Raw genomic sequence first — 22,765 nt, forward strand, 5'->3', positions numbered from 1 at the left:
GAAAAGGGGAAAAAAAAAATAATAATAAAAAGAAACAGTAGAATCACTATAAGGTCTTCCGTCTGAAACGGAAGACCTTAATAAGAAAAAAACAGTAGAATCACTATAAGGTCTTCCGTCTGAAACGGAAGACCTTAATAAGAAGAAACAGTAGAATCACTATAAGGTCTTCCGTGAAGACAGAAGACCTTAATAATAGAAATCAGATGGAAAGCAATAAGGTCTTCCGAAGGAAGTTAGAAGACCTTAACTAGATGAGATCTCGTTGCGAGCAACGAGTAGGTCTTCTGTTAAATTTCTGATAAAATCTTGATTGGGAAATTTTGATTGATAAAAGAAAGTAAAACAACTTAAAATGTAAAAATATTCATATCAATTCTTCAAAATTATTCAGCAACTCATAAAAGATTTAAGATTTCATTTGAGGTAGTTCTACTTAACTGTATGCAGTCTCCCATGCAGAGTTATCGTTCATTCCTCTCTCAGACATACAGTGAATGTATGCCCTGATAGCTAGACTTTAGTCAATAAATCCAAGTAAATCCACTTTCAACAAAATTCACTTAACACCACAAATAACTTGCCTATATGAAATATCAATACTTCACAAAAACACCATGTGCGTGAAAATCAAAGAGCATGGTAATACTAGTATCACTGTTGTCGGAAAGGGTGCTTGTAACTTCAGGACGTTTAAAAAAAACGCCATCTAGAAATTTTCCAAAGAGGGGTAGTCAAGGCAAATATGACAGGAAATCAAATGAATTTGGAATGTGTATTTGGACGAAGTCAATTGGGGTCACCCAGGTGAGTTTGGAAAGTAACCCCCCCCCCCCCCCTTTATATACTGAATAGTGATTTTTTTTTTTTTTCAAAAAATGTTTTTACATCTAAAATTTTCAATTTTATCAAGTTGTTATACACTATAAAGTATTATTTTTTTGTTTTGCAACGACATGAACAGATTTATCAAATTCCAAACATAAAATGATTTTTTTTCAAACGGAAAAAAAAAATCCAATAAAAAAAACTTTCTTAAAATAAATCTTAAATTTCAGACTGGTAAATTTGATAAATTCATTATTTGAAATGCCTATCGGCCATATGTCCTGCTATGCATTTTTTACTCAATTTATTGCATGAATCTATTTTATGTAGGTTATAAAAATATATTGTAGGTTCATTATCTAGGCAGGAGTGGGAGTTTAGAGGCAAACACATATGTGCGGGTATTCCTGTCTTATGACAGCATCTAGTTTTTGTTTTGTTTTGTTTTTTTTGCAAATTATTGGAACATCTCCAATTTGTAATATGTTATGCATCTTTAGCTGCTAACATATGGACTTTTATATCTCAAGTGCATGCATGCACATTAGTGGAAAAGTATTCTGCAAACCCATATATAAAAAAAAATTAAAAAGACATGCTGCTATTGTGATGTCAAACACCACTGTTTTAATGTTGATCGACTAAAATCCCACCCACCCACCCCTAAAATCACATAATTTTTAACAACTCTTGATCGTAGTAAAGACACCTAAAATATTACACGGGTCTTTCAAAATACAAGGATTTTAAAGATTTGTTTTAAAAAATGAAAATAGCGCAGAATTCACACAGGAAAAAAACCGCTAAATATCATCAATAAAGATGAAAACGTAAATTTAAGCTAGAAAATGAGAAAGAAAATTCAGACATAATCGGGATTAAACCCAGATCGCCTGCATGAAAATTCAATATGAGTACCACTACACCAATTTTACAATCCATAATCGATTTTTATTTTCAATCATTGCCTGAAGAAACAAGCATCAAAGTTTTTTTTTAATATAGTGCGGAATTATAGAATGAGAGATAGCTAGCCAAATTTTTGTGCGAGCAAATTCACATTGGAATTCGTTACTTGAGTTTAAACAATGACTGTTAGCAGAAGAAATAATCTATTAATGATGAACTGATGATGCTGTTTACTTCCTGTATTCTTTATGTATTCAACTTTTTATTCCATGCAATTCCATATACATGTATTTCATACAGACATGTCCGTGTAATCTTTTTCTTCACTTCTGTATCGGACCATTTGTCTACTATGAAAGGGGGGACACGATACATTATTTCGCGCCAAACATCACGAGTAAATCTTCGCACTTTTCTATGAAATGTATGTTCTATTGAATGGTTTCCATCATCATATGTATTATTGTATGTACCGTACAAATTACTAATTTTATTGCATTTGGACGTCAGAGTATTTATGTTTTCAAAGACAAATTATCCATTTCCAAAATATGCCAGATCCAATAATTCCTGTACATTTCATTGATCCTTATGCTAGTTTCATTCAACAAGACATTCGACTGTCTCCGATAACTCCGACCAGCTCGTCGGAGTTTACGGAGACTGCCGCTATTTTGACTCCACTTCAAATTTTAAAATGCAAATATCTAGAGTTTGAATTTATCAATTTTAAAACAAATTATATATTAAGCATTTTTAGAAGTGCTTCTATTAACCCTAATAATATCAAAGGAAAAAAAATTGAAAAACAAAAAAGTTGAAAAAATCAACTTTTGAAATTCGTTTCTGTGGTGACCGGAAGCATCGACGACGCTCAAATAATTCGTCAGAACATCTACATGTCATGCTCTATCATCTTTGAATGTCTCCAGTTCATATCTCTAACCGTTTTAGAGGAGATAGGAGGACAAAAATCCAATTAAAAATCAGAAAATTGGCCATTACATGGAAGAGAAAGAGAATTTTTAAATTTTCTCCTCAAATGCACAAAGTTCATAATAATGTCCATTATCCCTGGAAAAAATCACTGAAAACCACTGAATATTTTTTGAGAAAACTCGTGCACAAAAAAATGGAAGGAAAAATAAGAATAAAAACTAGAGCAAAGCTCGTTGCAAAGCAACAAGTAGGTCTTCCGTCCGATTCTCAGTATCCCTGCTTGTAAGATGGGTAAAGGAAGATAAACCATGTGTTAAAAAGAAGGCCTTTAAACCAAAAATGATGTTGATCAGTATTTAGTATATCATTCAGATTGAAATCTAGGCTGATTTTCGCAAAATAAAGCAATTTAAGTCTACTTCCGGTTTGACCTGAAGTGACGCCAATCGACCAAAAAAATTAGGTCGGAAGTGTTGGGTGAGGTAAATCATTTGATTTTATGTAATATCTGCAAAAATAAGTCATTTCGGGCTACTTCCGGTTCAACCGGAAGTGGACGAAAGTGACGTTCCTTGATCGGAAATACAGTCAGACGTCCTCTGTGACATGTATAATTCAAATTCATGCCAATATCTGTGAAAATAAACAATTTTTGACTACTTCCTGTTTGGCCGGAAGTGACGTCATTGGACGTCTTTTGACGGTCTCACTAGCTCCTACTTGTCATTTTGAACAACTTTGCTTCTTTGATGTATTACAAATTCTTAATACTTTTTGAGATATTAAGAGAAAACTTTCGGCCCCTCTAGACCCCTTATTTTAGGGACCAGCCCCTTTTCAATGATATCGTCAGAAAGATCTTGTAATTCTGCACTACTTTTGTTCTATATGTTTTAACAAAATCTTTACAGGTAAATAGATATTGTTGAAAAAGTGTTAGAAATTTGGAAATTCTGGATAAGCTATTTTTCGGACCATAGCGAGCGTTGGCGTGCAGTACTCCCGGTGAAAATGAAATGCGTTTGTCACATCTACATATATTGCCCTATCGTCGCTGAGAATCTTTCTATCTTAAGCCATTTTTTAGAAAACTCGCGGACAAACTAACACTCTAAAATTCACGAAAATACGGAAATCTCCGAACCGGAAGTGACGTCATCAAAACGAAAAAAGATATATCTAGATTTTTTGATGTTCTATCAGACCTGAAAGTTACATGAAAATCGAGCAAGCCGTTTCCGAGAACTCACGTGCACAAAATCGGTGAAGACGGAAGACCTTAATAATAAGAAACGGTAGAATCACTATAAGGTCTTCCGTGAAGAAGGAAGACCTTAATAATAAGAAAAAACAGTAGATTCACTACAAGGTCTTCCGTCTGAAATGGAAGACCTTTAATAATAACTAGATACTTATTGCCTAATCAATAACAGGTCTTCCGTTTTCTTGATTCTTTTGTCAATTGGTTTGAAAAAAAGCTGAAAATGCAACAACAAAAAAAAAAGAAACAATGTTCTCCCAGCAGAGATCGAACTCATAACCTTTGGTTTGTAAGGCAGGCGCGCTAACCATTAGACCAAGTATTCCGATGAAAATGGAGGTAGTAAATTAATTGTTTAGGAATAAATAGGAGTAAAAGCACGTGTTCTTTTGTTTGTTATGGAATGTAGTAATCAGTATTGAATAGATTGAGAAACACGATTGGTGTATAATACAAATGCAGATTTTCTGTTTAAAAAATTATTTTTGTTTGTCTATAATTGGAATGCATTGAGTTAATCATTCAGAGCCTTTGATTCATTAGAACTGCAGTGTCGAGACTTTGTTTACAAATATATGAAAATTCGGATCGGGTTCGGATGTGACTGAATATCCTGAAATAATAAGTAAGATTAAAATAAGCATCTCTGTGTGGATTGAATTAATTGTAAGTAGCATGAATCAAAATTTCAGATATGCATTTTAGGAAGAAAAATGTGTCAATGAGAGTGTGAAAATTTATTTGCTAGGAAAAAATTGCTGTTTTCGACATTCATTCGATTAGAATTAATTCTAAATAAAATTTAAATAAATTCCACATACTAGAGAAAGCAAGAATGCTTGGTGTTAAAATATCATATCATATCAAGAGAATCGACTGCTATTCATAACAATTGAAGAAATAACCGAGAAAAGCTTTAATTAATTTTTATATTCATTGGCACCTAAATTTGAGATATAAAAAAAGATGTAGTGTTTGCCGTTAACATTCATAATTTCTTTATACTTTAGAGATTCACTGTCAATCTTTCAGGAAACTTTCTTTTAGGTTTCTTCTGCACTTAACCAAAATTTTATGTCGATCCGAGATGTTGTATGAGTTGTAGAGAAATATTCTAGGTTGTTATTGCTATTGGTTTGAATTTTTTTTTTTTTTGAAAAGAGGAGTACATTAATTATTGATTCTGACCTTTTGGTCAAAGGTCATCAAAGTTCAAGGTCAAACGTCATGAAAAAGGAAATAACTCTTTACTTTTTTTCTACTTCATCATGACTGAAATTACTCCAAACAAATAAAATGTTCATTCTACACATAAATTATTCACAATTGATCATCCCTAAAAGTTTCCGTGAAACCTACTGATGTTTGAGACAACTTCCGGTTTTTCTGCCGGCACTTCCGGTGAAAATAATTGCAATGTCATGGTCTATCTATCACCCGCATTACCCTAATATTTCTTTAGAAAGAAAAAAAAATTGAAAAATTCACTTTTTTGCATCGCTTCCTGTCACGACCGGAAGTGATGGCAACGTATGATTTTCACATGATGTAGATAAACTGATGACTGACTATCAGTCCTGAAAGTTTTAGACCTCAGTCGTTTACTGGTGCTGAGCAATTAGGTGAACAAAATCTCAATTTGAGGACGGGAAAACGCACGACCGGAAATGAATTTTACTAAGATGTTTGACGTCACTCTAGACAACTGCAGTCTCAATAACATGTATAAAAATCATTCAAAGAACTTTATCTATAAGCAATATTTATGGGAAAGTTAAAAATCTCTATTACACAGTTTTTCTCTTATAACCGGAAGTTGTCGTTTTTTGTTTGTTTTGGGTGGGTCCAACACAAATCGAATCTTTAAAAAAGATACAAATGAATTATATGATGCAAGTCTTATTTCAAAAGAAAAAGGTTAAAAATTTTTATTTCTTTGATCACTTCGTCTCATGACCGGAAGTTACAACTGACGCAATTAACCCAAACGGTTTCACATACTAGTTAAGGTGTATTACTCTTGTAAGTTTGGTGTCTTAATCTCTTACTGTTTCTGAGATATCACTCAGACAAGTTCTCATTTTGCGGACAATAAAACATGCGACCCGAAGTGAATTTCACTAAGATGTTTGACATTACTCTAGACATTTGCAGTTTAAATAACATATATAAAAATCATTTCAAATACCTTATCTATAAAAGATATTTATGGGAAAGAAAAATACCCAAATTATGTAGTTTTTCTCTCATAACCAGAAGTTGTCGTTTTTGTTTCCAGTGGGGCTGACATATTTCGAAACTACAAATGAAGTGCAATAACGTGATGCAAAAAAAGATTCAAAAAAGAAAAGTTGAAATTTTCAATTTCTATTATCACTTCCTGTGAGGACCGGAAGTGACAGCTGATGCTCTTAACCCAATTGGTTTTGCCTACTCCTCAAGATCTATTAACCATAAAAGTTTGGTGTCTTAATCTCTTACCGTTTCTGAGATATGACTGGGACAAAAGAACGGAAATCAGACATATCTGACGACATGAAGTAAATCTTGAAAAAATGAAAAAAATGCCTGGGGGTATTTTCACTCTCTATCATCCCTGAAAATTTCAAGAAAATCCGTCCAGCCATCTCTGAGAAATCTAGGGGACAAGAAAAGGGGAAAAAAATAATAATAATAACTAGAAACTCATTACTAGTAATGAGAAGGTCTTCCGTTATACTACTTCCTGTTTGCATCAACATGTCTTTTCCAATGTCGGTATTAGCCTAAAACTTATGTAGAAACCAAATAACTTAAAACAATACTTTTTTGCTTCGTTTCCTGTCACGACCGGAAGTAATGATGACACACGATTTTTATACGATGCAAATGACCTGATGATTGACTTTAATTCCTGAAAGTTTTAGACAACAGTCTTTTACTGTTGCCAAACAATTTTGTGACGACCGGAAGTGACGGCTGACGCTTTTAACCCCATGTGTTTTGCCTTCTCACCAATGTTTTCTACTCCTATAAGTTTGGTGTCTTACTCTCATGCCGTTTCCAAGATCTCGCTGAAATAACTTTTCATTTTGAGGACAAGAAAACACGCGACTGGAAGTGAATTTTACTAAGATATTTCATGTCACTCTAGACATCTGCATACATATGAATACAAAAAAAGGTCTGCTAATAACGGGGCGCAATTGGTACCCATGGGAATTCCAATAGGTTGTTGGAAGACCTGGTCTCCAAAAACCACATAGATATTGTCAATCAGAAACTCAAGCATCTTTTTAATGTCAACTTCAGAGTACTTGTGTGAACAATCAGAATGTTTTTTAACAAAATAATTTTGCAAATGACCAATGACAAGGTAAGTATATTTATGAGTTCCATTTTTATTGAAAAAGCAGCTGTCAATGATATCAAAAAGCCTGGACTTTAATTTATCGTGGGGAATGGTTGTGTACAAAGTTGAAAAGTCGTAAGTTTTTAAGCTGTTGATTTTGGTAAAATCTTGTGATTTCAAATTTTCCAAAAGTTCCATGGAATTTTTAAGTATCAACATCTGATTTACACCACTACTGGAATATATTGTTGCACAGTACTCTTGAAGTTTCTCCTTCACCACTGTTAATATCTTAGTGAGGAGTAAAGATAGAGGCTTGGTTGAACATTTACTGGAACCCGCTATGTATCTTTGTTTTTAAGGATTTTTATGAAGTTTCGGAATCCAATATAAATATGGTAATTCGAATTCATTTTGGTTGTTTGGAATATTAAAAATATTCAAAACTGACATATGATTTTGAAGAATTTCTTCCTTAGAAAGGGAACTATGAGTATAAGTTGGATTACCACTTGTAGAATTAAATCCAAGTTCCTCTAAAATACATTTAATATAATGAGCCTTACAAACAAAGACAATGTTGTTACCTGCTTTGTCAGCAGGGACCAGTACGTACTGATCATGTAATCTATCTAATTCTTTTTTCACTTCTGGATTATTGAATGTAAGTCTTATTCCAAAAGAGAAAAGTTGAAATTTTTTATTTCTTTGATCACTTCCTGTTATGACCGGAAGTGACGGCTGACGCTCTTAACCCAAATGGTTTTGTCTACCCCTCAAGGTCTAAAACTTCTATAAGTTTGGTGTCTAAATCTCTTACCGTTTCTGAGATCTCACTCGGACAAGTTTTCAATTTGGAGACATTTAAACGTGCGACCGGAAGTGAATTTTACAAAGATATTTGACGTTACTCTAGACATTTGCAGTCTTGAATAACATATTCAAAAATCAGTTCAAATACATTACCTATAAAAAATATTTATGGGAAAGTAAAATACTCAGTTATGCAGTTTTTCGCTTATAGCCGGAAGTTGTAGTTTTTGTTTCCGGTGAGACCAACATATTTCGAAACTACAAATAAAATGCAATAAAATGATGCAAAAAAAGATTCAAAAAAGAAAACTTGAAATTTTCGATTTCTATTATCACTTCCTGTGGTGACCAGAAGTGATGGCTGATGCTCTTGACCCAAATGGTTTTGCCTACTCCTCAAGATCTATTAACCATATAACTTTGGTGTCTTAATCTCTTACTGTTTCTGAGATATGACTGGGACAAAATGTTTTTGGAAAAAACGGAAATCGGACATATCTGACGACCAGAAGTGAGTTTTGAAAAAATGAAAAAAACAGCCTGTGGGTATTTTCATCCCTGAAAATTTCAAGAAAATCCGTCCAGCCATCTCTGAGAAATCGCCCGGAAAAGAAAAGGGGAAAAAAAATAATAAAAAGAAGAAACAGTAGAATCACTATAAGGTCTTTCGTCTGAAATGGAAGACCTTAATAATAAACAATACAATCACTATAAGGTCTTCCGATTGAAACGGAAGACCTTAATAAGAAAAAACAGTAGAATCACTATAAGGTCTTCCGTCTGAAACAGAAGACCTTAATAAACGGAAGCATTTCAAGAGGTCTTTCCACAGAAAGGTGGAAAGACCTAAAAAGCAATTCAAGAGGTCTTTCCAGAGAAAGGTGGAAAGACCTAATTAAAAAAAAATAGAAAAACTGGTCTTCAAGCTGGGATCGAACTCGGAACCCTTAGCTTGAAAGGCAGGCACGCTAACCACTACGCCACGAATTCCGATGAAGATGTATGCAGTAAACTACCTATTTAGGAATAAAAAAAATTGTTGTACAACATAGTTATCGGAATTGAATAGTTTTGAGAAACATGTTTCCATATCATTTGGCTTTCAAAAGAAAAGAAAGAAAGAAGAAGAAGAAGAAAAATGCAAGAAAATAAATAAAACTCAAAAATTCGTCTTTTGCTATAGATTTATTGTCGGGCTTGTTTCTCTGTAGAGTTCAAAAGGTGTTCGCGCAGCTCCAAAAAAGTTTTTGTTTTTTTTGTTTTTGGGGTTTTTTTTGCGATTTAGGGGCCAATTTTTCTCTCTTTCCCCTTCTCTCTTCCTCTCTCTCTCTCTCTCCTTTTTTCTTTTTTGCTTCCGTATTGATGGCATTTGTTTACATAGTTACCATGGAAGTACAATGCATTACATGTGTTTTACTGTGCATGTCGTAATTCTATTTTTGTGCATTATGCTTACGAAGGTTTAATTTGAGGTGTTAAATGTTCTGATTTAGAAATTGCCCATAACATGGAACTGGAAGGGAATTTTCCAAAATTCTTTCAAATGTAACAATGGCTTTTTAAAACGCATTATCCCTGAAAGTTTGACGAAAAACCACTGAATAGTTCTCGAGATATGGCATGCATAATATTTGTCTAAGAATATTAATAATAATTATAATATTTATCATCAATTTTCAAACAAATTATATATTATGCATTCTGAAAAGAGTCTCTATTAACCCTACTAATATCATTAAAATATTTTGAAAAACAAAAAAATTGAAAAAATCGACTTTTTAAATTCGCTTCCGGTAGCGACCGGAAGTAGTAAGGACGCATAAAAAGGCGATTCTGGTAATCTAGAAGATATGTTCTATAATCTCTAATAAGTCTTCTGTTCATACCTTTAGTCATTCTTTAGTTTTGCTGCGGCCAACATTCCATTTAAAAATCAGGAATTTGCCCATATTTTGGAACCGGAAGCGTTCTATCATATCTCGATCTATCATTTCGCAATGAAAAATTGAAAAGTATTCTCAAGTAGTCAAAGACATTGGTGAAGGTTTCGTAACTCTAGGGTTTGCGGTTTCGGAGGAGTAGCGATAAAAAGCTTTTATTGCAAAAAGGTTCATAACTCTTTGAGGGGTCAAAGTTCATGTACGCAGGGTCAACTGCAAAAATCTTTTACGGAGTACATTCTTATGAACTATAAATCTTTTCGATAGATCTTGAAACTCAAAATCACACGGCGGAAAAATAATAAAAAATAAGAAGAAACAGAAGAATATCAATAGGTCTTTCCACAGAAAGGTGGAAAGACCTAATAGTAAGATAGAAAGTACATCTTGTTTATAAATAATAATTTAATTCTATTAAATTTCAAAAAAAATCCTTAGCTCTCTGTGTACTGGTTTGGGTAATTACAATGGATATTGGCCTGGATAGCTAATGGTCTGGGTTCAATTCATGGTACAGTAGTATATTTTCTCCTTCCTTGTTACATAATTTTGTGCTGTTGACACCCCCCTGAACAGGTAAAAGTCCTGCCAAGAGCAGAAATGCTTTGAACTGTGTCTTTGAGGGTGAAGAGAATTTAAGGAGGGAGGAATTGGTGGTTTGGCCAATGGATATTGGTCTGGATAGTTATCCCCTTGCAACAGAGTTGGAGGGGATATAGTAATGCGCTTGTGTATTGTGTGTTAGTGTGTGTGTGTGTTAGTTTGTCCTGTGCGGAAAAATGTTCAGTTGGTAAAGCACCTGACTAGTGATGCATGGGGCCTCGTTCAATACCAAGTCCAGCCATACCTTTTCTCCTTTCCTGTTACAAAAGTATGCTTTTTAAATTCTTCTGGTATTTTATATTTATGCATTATTTCTTTTCATTCAACAGGTAAAGTTTGCAGTCTTTCGGGTGTACCTGAAGTCAGTTGGAGCAATGTTTAGTATTGTGACTATTCTTTTTTATGTGCTTTACAATGCTGCCAGCATTTATTCAAACATATGGCTAAGTGAATGGAGTGGTGATCCTTATCTATACATAAATGGAACTAATGGCACAGTAGTGAAAGAGATCAATGTTTCACAAAGGAACCTACGCCTTGGGATTTATGGAGTTTTAGGAATTTTACAAGGTATAATATTTCTTAAGAGGTACACATATATGCATATAGGCTCACCTTATCCAAATGTTTCTGATTTTTTTCTGGTCAAAGTGTGCAACATGATGGTAGGGTTGTAAACATTAAAGGGGCTTGGACACAGATTTGAAGTTAATATTTTCTAAAATTTTCAGTATTATATCATGACTTACATGTTGCAAGAGCATTTCATGCTGAAATATAATAAAAGTTTGTTAAGAAACTTCTTTTATCTGAAGATTATTAAAACTACAAATTTCAGGATGCATTTGATTGACACATATCCTAGTACTCTAACAAAGTAAATATTATCCGTAATTTCTAAGAAAATTTTATCCTTAATTTCTAAGAAAAACAGTAATTTTGTTGTTTATTAATGAGAAAAACTATACGGTAATCTAGAAAATTCAGAGTAGAAATGTAAGAAGGCAAAATCATTTCACCCTTATTGTCAGTCTATGCTTAGTGATGTATGAGAGTAAACATTTAACACACCTGGTAAAACTTAAACATTGACAATAACAGAGCTCATGCTCTGTTTACAAATGCAGATGTTTGACTTGATGTAGAGCAGAATGTCATTGTCATCGAATTCTAATAATATTTATGTAAGTTTGATTCATTAAACTGAAGTTATTTTTTTAATAAATACAGAAATTTAAAATATAAACAATGCAACTGTGTCCAGACCCTCTAGGAGGTTTATGGAAATGGATGGCAATTCTTTTTATGCCCCTGTATTGAAGATTCTGGGGGTATATAGTTTTTGCACTGTCCGTCCGTCTGTCTGTCGGCAAAAACTTTAACATTGTCCATAACTTTTGATTGGTTGGAGCTATGGCTTTCATATTTCACATGGGTACTATCATATTTTACCTTTTGACCTTGACTTGGAGTTTGACCCAGTTTTACAAAATTTTACCCAATTTTAACCTTGGCCATAACTTTTGAACAGTTGGTGCATTGCTTTCATACTAAACATGTGTAATCTTTGTGACAAGACCTTTTTTTGGATATCAACAACTTTGACCCTTTGACCTTGACCTAGGAGTTTGACCTACATTTGAAAAACTTAAACCTTGGCCATAACTTTTGAACGGTTGGTGCCAGGGCTTTCGTACTTCACATATGTAATCCTTGTGACAAGACCTTCCTTTGGATGACTTTCGTTTGACTTACCTTTGAAATTTTTTTCCTTTTCCATATCTTTTAAATGGTTCCTGCTAGGGCTTTCATATTTCACAGGTATATTCCTCGGGACAAGAACTTACTTTGGGTACCAACAGATTTGATTTGCAATTGAGAAAGCTTAACCTTTGCTATAAGTTGCCATACGGGGGCATCAGTGTTTCACAAACACATCTTGTTTATCTTAAAGATTGTAGCAAAATAAAATCAAAGGAAAAAAACATCGGAATCTATGCACAATAAATGGAGTTACCACCCTATGAAAGTGCCTATTTTAACCTGTTTTTAAAAATCCACACAAGCAAAAATTGATCAATACAAGATGAGATCTCATTGCAAGCAACGAGTAGGTCTTCCATCCGAATTCTGATGAAATACAATATTACTAATATAGCTTGATTGATGAAGAATGAATTAAGAATAAGAGAAGAGACACAAAATTCTCTAAAATATATTTATAAACTCATAGGAGATTTAATTTATCAATCATAAATAACTTCCGGTTCTTTTTCATTCACATTGACCGGAAGTGCTCAAAACGATTGATAATTTCAGATAAAGCCTGTAGGAATCATCCCTAAAAGATTCTGTGAAAATAAAATTAATTCATTTTTGAGACAACATCTGCTTTCGGAGTTTTTACTTCCAGTGGAAACGGTACGACTTGAAATGCTCTTTTAGACATTGACACTTCCTCCTCTTAATTTTAACAATACATTGCAGAAAATATTTTGTATTTTAAACTATTGGCATTTACATTTAGGTAAATATACAAAGCTTAATTCAGTGAAGTACTAATAAGAAATAAATTAAAACAAAATTTGATTTAAAAAAATGTGCAAGCTGAAGTCTTCAATAATGAAACCGGTAAAATAGACGATTTCTGTGCAGGAACAAGTGAGTTTTGCAATTCATTCTTAAACCTCCCAATCCATTTTCCGTTGGGGATGGTGTGAGCCCCCGCCAGGGCTTCATCCTCAACAGCCCCAAAACCCCTTGCCTCACTAGAATTTAAAGTCAAGCAACGCCCCTGCAAATATGTTCAAATCATGACCTGGTAGTAGGGTGGGGCCTTAATGGACAATCAAAGTTTTACATAGGAATACATTGGAAAAAATCTTTTAAAAATCTTCTCAAGAACAGCAGAGCCCTGATTAGTCATATTAATACGGAAGTATTCTAAGGTATTGTAGATTAGTTTGTTGAAATCATGACCCCCAGGGATAGGATTGGGCCAATATATGTGATCTGCAAAGATTAACATAAGAATATGTAGGGAAAAGAATCTGCTGATAACGAACACAAGGGCCATATTACATGTACTCAGGTGTTGTTCCCACTTAGTAATTGGTTAACCTGTTACCAACTGCCATTCCTAGTAAAATATAATAGCTTATTATATTGTCATATCATCTTTCTTCTGAAATTAGTAATTCATTATATAACTTATGTGAGAATCAACAGAAAAAGAAACATGAACTGTCATGTACAATAATGTAGCAGTGTACTTTTCAAAATTAAATGAATTCTTTTCTTCTTACATACTATGATTTAAAGAATCAGAGAGAGAGAGAGAGAGAGAGATTTTCTTTTAACCCCCCACTCTCAAAAATTCAGAGTAATGAAAAGCACCTTAGAGTGGAAACAAATATGTTTCCAATTTTTGTAAAGATGCATGTACATTGATCACTCTATTGTGTCATCTGCAGAGCAGTGTAGCAACCTCTAATGATAAAACGCCGCTTAATGAAACAAATATCATTAAGGGTTGCAATTGCAACGCTTAATGCCGTACATTATTGCATTAATAGCTGACATTCTCAACTGCTAATGCTAAATCACCGCTTAATGATAGAATTATACCATTAAGCGTCACAAATGCAGAGCAACACTGACGCTTAATGAAACAAGCAAATATCGACATAATCGACGACTAATGATACACACTAGTGTATCATTAAGCGTTGCAGTTGCAACCTTTAATGGTATAAAATTTAGAAATGGCTTGCAATATCTAAGAGAAACACAGGTCCACCTTTCCTGAACAATGAGATATCACTTGCCAAAACATTTATATATGCCCTTGTGCTATGTAAATGGTAATTATTGGAGTTTTACTATGTTTTCTAGCTAGTCAAGGGAACTTTTTTAAGCTCCGGATGTTTAAAAGACAGACAGTCAGATAGCTGAGAGAAAGAGATACAGACAAAGAGATAAATGACATGATATTCAAATCCTTTTAAAAGAACAATTTTTTTTACTGGAAATACTAGGGATGTCAAAATATTTATTTTCCTTAGTCGATTATTCGATTGCATTATTCGAACGATAGTCGAATATTCGGAACATTTTCTGAAAATAAAATTTTATTTCGAGCTTCTCTGGTACATGACGTATTTATAACTCAATAACCCTTTTACTTAAATCTATTTAAAAAGTAACATCAAATTAATCCACCGTGTTGATAGCATGATTACATGAAATAAATTTAGAGAGCTAATTCCCCCAAATTTATGATTTCCCCGTCAATCAAATTCATAAATCGGTCTGTATAGTCATTTTTTTTCATTTTAGTAAGCATTAAAAAAATGCCAGTCAATATTTTTAAAGCTTGTTATGAAATTAATCGGGGTGGGGGGAAATCTTACACTATCCAAACATCAGGTGCCTGTGATACTTTTAATTAGTTAGGTACAGATTAATGAGTTACTGGTTGCTCCGGCTATCAAAATGTCATTAAAATGTAAGCGAATTGTTTTAATAATTGTTGAAATGTTAAAACATGTCACGGGTTTGTGTGTTCCTTGCATTGGAACAATCTTAAAATAACAAAATATAATTGGTACATGGTATAAGATCAAGACCAATTAATAATTTTACAAACAAAGCCCAGTATATTGATGGATAATTTATTACAAAAAACAACACAGACAGTCAATGACGGTAGTGAAGCACGTATAATTATTTAATTACAGTCAGTACTTTCTATATGTACATGGAAAGTCAACCGTTTTTGTTGAGAAAAATTGTCTTATCGACTGTCTCTGAGGAAAAACAGTTTCTTGATTTTGAGATCAGAATTCCCTCTCGTTATCACTATTTTTATTGTATTTATTTCTTAATCATATTCGAATGTCGTTTCATTATTCGATCGTCGGTCCATTCGACTGATGGTCGAATATTCGACTATTCGTTGACATCCCTAGAAAATACAGAAACAAGCAAATTCCTTTTAATTTGATACAACGATTTGAATAGTCAACCTAAAATATCTAATATAATATATTTGAATATTTTTTATCGAAACTTTGTATTTTAGATTTGATACAGCCTAACACATGTCACTGTTAACATTTCAGAAATACATATCGAGAAATAAATTTATAATTTTCACTGTTGTATTTTTAATCTGTTTCATTTCTCCAAATTTCGAAAAAAGAGAGACATCAATATTGACAACTTATGTTTAAGGATACATAACACAATAAATACAATGTAATACATTGAATAATATATATTGTTTTGAGAAAAAGGTTCATTTATGCTTTATTCGTTAATTAAATAGCACTATGAACAAGAGGCCCAAGGGCCTTAACGGTCACCTGAGTATAACACAACAATTTAGAGGATCCATAGAGTATAAAATGAACTGAAAGGTGAAGCATTGTTGCCCGAAAGCAAGAAAAATAGGGTGATCAGGATCAACAAAATAATTAATCTAGTATTCATTGACAGTTTATAAATTAGGTTCTAATCTGTTCCCCATTTATCACTATCACTATACAGTATATTAAAAACCTATCAGTACTTTTGTACTATTTTATTTTCTGGTTCTAATCTCTTACATTGGCCTCTGTTGGTCTTTGATTAACATTTAATAAGACAAGTTATTTTTGTTCCATTTTTATTTATCTATTACTTACAGGTTACCTGATCATTAAAACTATGAAAATACTTTTTGTATTATACAATAAAAATTCTTGATTCTCTTATTCTATTAACCTTTCAAGTACATTGTTTACAGTGATTAATTATCAAAAGTAAATGGCAAAGGGGAACAACTCCTCTCAGTAGAATACAAATTAATAGAGCCCTGGTCAGGACCAAAACACTTGACCAAATGGTCCAGACGTTAAAAAATCTGGTTAAAATACCCTTCCTTATTAAAACTTTTAATCTTTTTGCCTCAGATATGCCCAAGTGCAGAGAAGATTTTTAAAGAAATAATGCATTTTTACTACAGATTCAATATATTATCAATAGAGCCCCCCCCCCCCCCCCCTCCACCGAGAAACACTAGAGTCTCTCACCCTGGGACCAGAAGTTTGCTAATCATAAGTAATCACTTTGTTTATCTGCTTAACACTAAGGAGCAGACAGGATTATTTAAAAGAATTAATGCATTTTCAATATATTATCCAGAGCCCCACCCTTACACCAGCACATCTGACCCAAGTCATGCAATTCACTACTCTGGAAAAAGCACTCTTGCTCATCATAACTATATACATAGCTTCTTTGCTTTTTAACCAGAAGCAGAAAAGAATATTTTCAAAGAAAATTTGCTTTTTCACTATATAATCAATAGAGCCCCCCCCCCCCCAACCTTTTTACTAGAACCCTTGACAATGTTTGTTTAATAGTACCCAGGGGCAGAAAAGAAGATTTTCAAAGAAAAAATTCACCTTCACTATAGGATCGATATAGCCCAACCCTAGAACCAGAACTCCTGTTCCTGGGGCCATGAATTTCAAAATTTTGGAAGAGGCATCATTGCTTATTATAACAATGTACTTAGATTGTTTCAAAAATACCCAGGAGCAGAGAAGAAGATTTTTAAAGCATTAATGCATTTTCACTATATGATAAATAGAGCCCGGTCCTAACATCAGAACCCCTAATCCAGGGGTCATGAAAATCACTATTTTGGAAGAGTCACCCTTGCTTATCATAATTATGTATTTAATTTGTTTCAATAATAACCAGGAGTAGAGAAGAAGATTTTCAAAGAAATAATGCACTTTCAATATATGATCTATATAGCCCCCCCCCCCCCCCAAGCAACAGAACCCCTGACTCGGGGGCCATGAATTTTACAATTTTGGTGGAGTCACTCTTTCTTATCATAACTATGTATTCAATTTGTTTAAATAATACCCAGGAGTAGAGAAAAGGATTTTCAAAGAAATAATGCACTTTCACTATATACTGATTTATATAGCCCCGTCCTAGCACCAGAACCCCTGACCCTGGGGCCATGAATTTCACAATTTTGGTAGAGAGCTCAATGCTCATTACAATCATGTCAACAGTTTGACTGCTTGATGTCCAGGAGTAAAGAAGAAGATTTTTAAAGATTGCAACAATTTTGGTGGTTTTAGCCCCACCCCTCAGGCTCCAGGGGGCAGGGACCATGAAATTCACATTTTTGTTCCCCTTTACCAATAGATGCTATATACCAAATTTGCTTGAAATTGGTTGAGCGGTTCTGGAGGAGAAGTTAAAAATGTTCAAAAGTTAACGGACGACGCACGACGACGGACGAAAACGGATAGCAATAGGTCACCTGAGTGACTCAGGTGACCTAAAAATGCGGGAATAACTCATGTCATTTGGAATAATATACTTTGGTTGAAATCAATCTCAAAAGAAAATATTGTTTAAATCTCAAGATGAAAGAATTTCAGAACAGAAGGAAATTATTTAACCCCCACCCCCGGGGCCAAAGCTTAAAAAAAAGCATGTCCGCTACTTGACGTCAGCCGTGAAAAAAACTGTCTAAATTTCAGTTTGTTGTCCAATGTAACATCACCGACTTTCTCATCAAAATTCAAAAAAAAAAAATGCCGATCACACTACGCTGTAGTTTAATGGAAGTGTTCAATTTTAGGAGAAGTAATGAGACGAAGTATGTGTGTATGTGTCGGGATGGGGTGGGGGTGGGGGGTTATTATTTAAAATGTTATCTTCGAAATATTTTATATACTGTTGGTTAAGTTAAATATTTTTTTAGGGTCTTGGGGAAGATTAGGGATTTTTTATTCTCCTTTTTTGGAGGCCCTCCCCCTTACTTTGTAAATTTTGCCACAGACTTGCCTTATATGCAACCTAGGTAATTTTTTTTATAATCCAAATTTACATGTGCTACCCAGGGTCCTAAAGTAAGTATTTCCATGCGAGGTATTGTTTATTGATATCGATAAAAAAAAATGAAAATTAAATAAATGTCATTGCAATAAGAACTCTAACTCGTGCTTATTTTTGCCAACTAGACAGCACACAGAAAATGTTCAAACACTTCTGTGTTTCTTTCTTTACTTGCATTTGTGCTACTTTATATGTATTGAATCAGATGAGCTAGTGGCCAAGGGGAATCGATCTAGGATCTAATTATGGTACGCCTTATATACCGAAAGTCCAAGCATATCAAAGAATTGTACTATTCAAACGTGGTTAATTCTATTCGTAACTAGAAAGATTTCAGTCTGTCTCTACTGCAATTGTCAGTAAATAACGATCCATTGCGGTATACCATTTATACTCGCCTGTAAGTCGAATCCGCTTATAAGTCGGTTGTATTTTTTCAGGTAAATTCGGAAGAATTAGTCATTGACCCGCTTCCGCTTATAAGTCGGTGGGTTTTTGCTAGAATCTGTAGCTAATTTCAGATAAACAATCTACTGTATTTAAGCGTTTCAGAGTATATTTTGGGGACATTTTAACAAGTACAAGATCATTTAATTCTCTAAATACTAGTGTTTTAATTGTAAATGTGGTAACCTTAGATCTTCACTTCCTGCATCAGATTAAGTTCCAGATTAAGGATCAACTCCTTACTTCGCGACTCTAGAGCAGACGCTCTAACCACTGCGCCACGCGGGCGACTGGAAGTACATGTAAATATAAAATTTAGAACACGACAGCTGTTGTCATCTTGTAATGTTGTATTTACTCCCATGTAGTAAATTCAAGATTTAGAACATGACATCTTTATAAAATATTATTGTAAACTATGTCTTTTATGTTTCTTGAACACTTTTTACACAGATTAAAAAAGTACATATTATTAAATTATTGTTTTCATACTCATTCATTATTTTGCGATAAAGTAAAAAGTCTCTGATGGTACTTATTCTATGCATTTAAATTAATTCATTTATCTTGGGAAAATTATCAGTGGAAAAGGTATATTGTAAAGTATATGCCCATGTGCATTGCCTATGTTCTTTTAAATACAAAAAAGTATTTTGCATATACTTTTTGTTCACTTGACCACTGCAACGTGACCTGTCACCACTGTAGGATGTTCCCGATGTTCATTCTTCTTCGCACATTAAACATACATATCCTTGATGCAGAGTATTTGTTGATTCACTGGTATATTTTTCATTTTACGATCTTGTCCTGAGAGTACATTTCTTAATTTAAACTACTTTCTCAGCAGTAAATTATATTAATTATACTTTCCAAAACTATACATTCTAAACATACTCGAAGTATTTAAACTGTAAATTTTATTTTGAAAATACATTAGATATGACAAAGAGAGATGAAAATTACAAGAAAATTCACTAGAATTGAAATGTATAAGATCCAAAGTATCCAGTTTTATCAGAAGGGGTAGGGGGTGCTGATAAAATATCTCACCAGTAAAGATCTGTTAGAAATGAAAAATATAGGGAAAAAATAATAATTAAAAAAATCAAATATTCACACAAAAAACAATGCATGACAAGATCCCGGATTGGGGGGTGGGGGTGAATTTTTTTTTTATCTTTAAAGGTTGCAACTGCAACGCTTAATGATACACTAGTGTGTATCATTAGTCGTCGATTATGTCGATATTTGCTTGTTTCATTAAGCGTCAGTGTTGCTCTGAATTTGTGACGCTTAATGATCTAATTCTATCATTAAGCGGTGATTTAGCATTAGCAGTTGAGAATGTCAGCTATTAATGCAATAATTTATGGCATTAAGCGTTGCAATTGCAATGCTTAATGATATTTGTATCATTAAGCGGCGTTTTATCATTAGAGGTTGCTACAGAGCAGACTGACACTTAGGGATCACTTTACCTGGCGTCTGTCATACCTTATATCTTGAGAACTGTAAGAGAGACGGATTTGATGTTTTGCACTGCTTGGCACTACGGAACTTGACGTTTGACCTACTTTTCAAAATAGGTCAAAAGTTGTGATTTACAGCATATTTTTGACATTTTTATGGTATTAAGCATGTGCACAGTTTGTCATAAAATATTATAAAAAAAATATCAGCATTATAGATCATTTGACTTTGACCTACTTTGCCAAAATACTTTGAACAGTTAATTAAATTTATTTGTTTTGAATTTTAAGAGACAGGATTTTGATACAGTGATTGCAACGTTATTGTTGACACTTATATACATGAACAATCACATTACACAAATGATCCTGTATGATTAACTCATGATTAATGCAAAATTTAACCCTATACACGGACTATCCTTCACGCATGATTCAACACATTACACAAATGATCACAATTGCTAATGCAAACACACGATTCTTCATGCAAAACAATTAAAAATATTTACGAATGTGCATTTTTTGTTTGAAACATAAATGAAGTAAGACTTATTAGTTATTTTTTTATCAATATTAAAATAATTCATAGTTGTTTCAAAAGAAAATTTCAAATATTCTTTTTTTAACTGTTCGATATGTTAAGATGTAATTTATGATTGATTGCCAGATATAATCAGATGATATAAGTGTATGGACCCCATGAGTTCTGATTCTCTTGGATTTTCTGATGTAGAGTTTCAGGGTAGAGAAGATTCAAACTAATTATGATTTTTTTTTTTTTTTTTTTTTTTTTTTTTTGGCATGAAAAAAATAAATACAAATCCTTCTTTTCATTTGTGCATCTTTAAAATCAGCCATTTTTTTAAAACACTTTATTCATTTGCAGAATTTATAAAAAAAAAAAAAAAAAAAAAAAAAATAAAGTATCTAGGATTACTGTAATCAAGGCTATCTTATCATCTATTTTTGCTGATTAAATATTTATAAAAGAATTGTAAATTGTCTTTTTTTTTGTTAAGCTATACTTTTCCAATGTATTGATATAAAAATATCTATACCACCATTAACAGGGAACATATGTAACAACAGGGATAAAAAGTTAAACATCTTAAACACCTTTAATAGCTAATAGTAAGGCTATTTTAAGAGAATACAATATTGTACTATTTACTTCTTTTAGGTATTTATTAGCGAAAATTAATTCATTAAAATAATCTGTAAAACGCACTTCACCAGAGTAATACCTGGCAGACATCCTTATTTCCAATTTATTGATTTGTAAAACATAATATTTAAAAAAAGACAAGCAAATAAATTTATTGTTCAAATTAAGTTCCTTTAAAAACTGAGAAAATGAAATTTGCACGTTTCTCACCATATGATCAAGCACAATTAAAACCGCAAATGGTTGAGCACGTTTCAGGAATGATCCTACATGATTGGTTTGTCAACAATAATGTTGCAGCCACTGTTACTAGCATAATTTATATCATATGTTAATGAGCTTATGACATTGTTCTTTGAAACTTTTTAGCTCACCAGGGCTGAAAGCTCAAGTGAGCTTTTCTGATCACCTGTTTTCTGTCGTCCATCCATCCGTCTGTAAACTTTTCACATTTTCAACTTCTTGTCAAGAACCACTGGGCCAAGTTTAACCAAAGTTGGTACAAAGCATCCCTGGGAGAAGGGGGAGTTAAAATTATTAAAATGAAGGGCCAAGCACCCCTTTCAAGGGGAGATAATCAAGAAAAGACAAAAATAGGGTGGGGTCATTAAAAAATCTTCTTCTCAAAAACCACTTGGCCAGAAAAGCTGAAACTTATGTGGAAACTTTTTGAGGTAGTGTACATGTAGATTCTAAATTGTTCAAATCATGGCCCCTGGGATTAGTATGGGGCCACAATAGGAAATCAAAGTTTGAAATTGAAATGTATTGGAAAAGTCTTTAAAAATCTTCTTCTCAAGAACCATTGAGCCAGAAAAGCTGAAACTTACATGGAATCTTTCCGAAGTAGTGTAGATTCTAAATTGTTCAAATCGTGGCCCCTGGGGGTAGGGTGGGGCCACAATAGGGATGCAAATTGTTACAATACAATATATAGGAAAATCTTTAAAAAATCTTCTTCTCAAGAACCACTGGGCCAGAAAAGCTGAAACTTATGCGGAAGCTTCCTGAGGTAGTGTAAATTCTAAATGGGTCACAGTAGGAAATCAAAGTACTGTAGAGGGTTTTTTTTGGGGGGGGGGGGGGATGGTTGTATATTGACAATTGCTATTAATGTAGAGGATTATTGGCTTAAACACATAA

At 33.3% G+C, this 22,765-nt stretch overlaps 1 protein-coding gene across 4 annotated transcripts in view; it reads left to right on the forward strand.

Annotated features, from left to right (window-relative positions):
* Nucleotides 1-22,765, forward strand: part of LOC133190567 (multidrug resistance-associated protein 1-like) — a 962,792-nt gene that overhangs the window by 637,613 nt on the left and 302,414 nt on the right. For all 4 annotated transcript variants that reach the window (XM_061326266.1, XM_061326267.1, XM_061326268.1 and 1 more), the window contains one exon: nt 10,954-11,194. In XM_061326266.1, coding sequence (XP_061182250.1) covers nt 10,954-11,194 — 241 coding nt within the window. The remainder of the gene's footprint in view (nt 1-10,953; nt 11,195-22,765) is intronic.

This window comes from Saccostrea echinata, unplaced genomic scaffold, assembly GCF_033153115.1.
Source record: "Saccostrea echinata isolate AGI-Se365-2 ecotype Australia unplaced genomic scaffold, CSIRO_AGI_Sech_v1 ptg000022l, whole genome shotgun sequence".
Taxonomy (NCBI): Eukaryota; Metazoa; Mollusca; class Bivalvia; order Ostreida; family Ostreidae; genus Saccostrea; species Saccostrea echinata.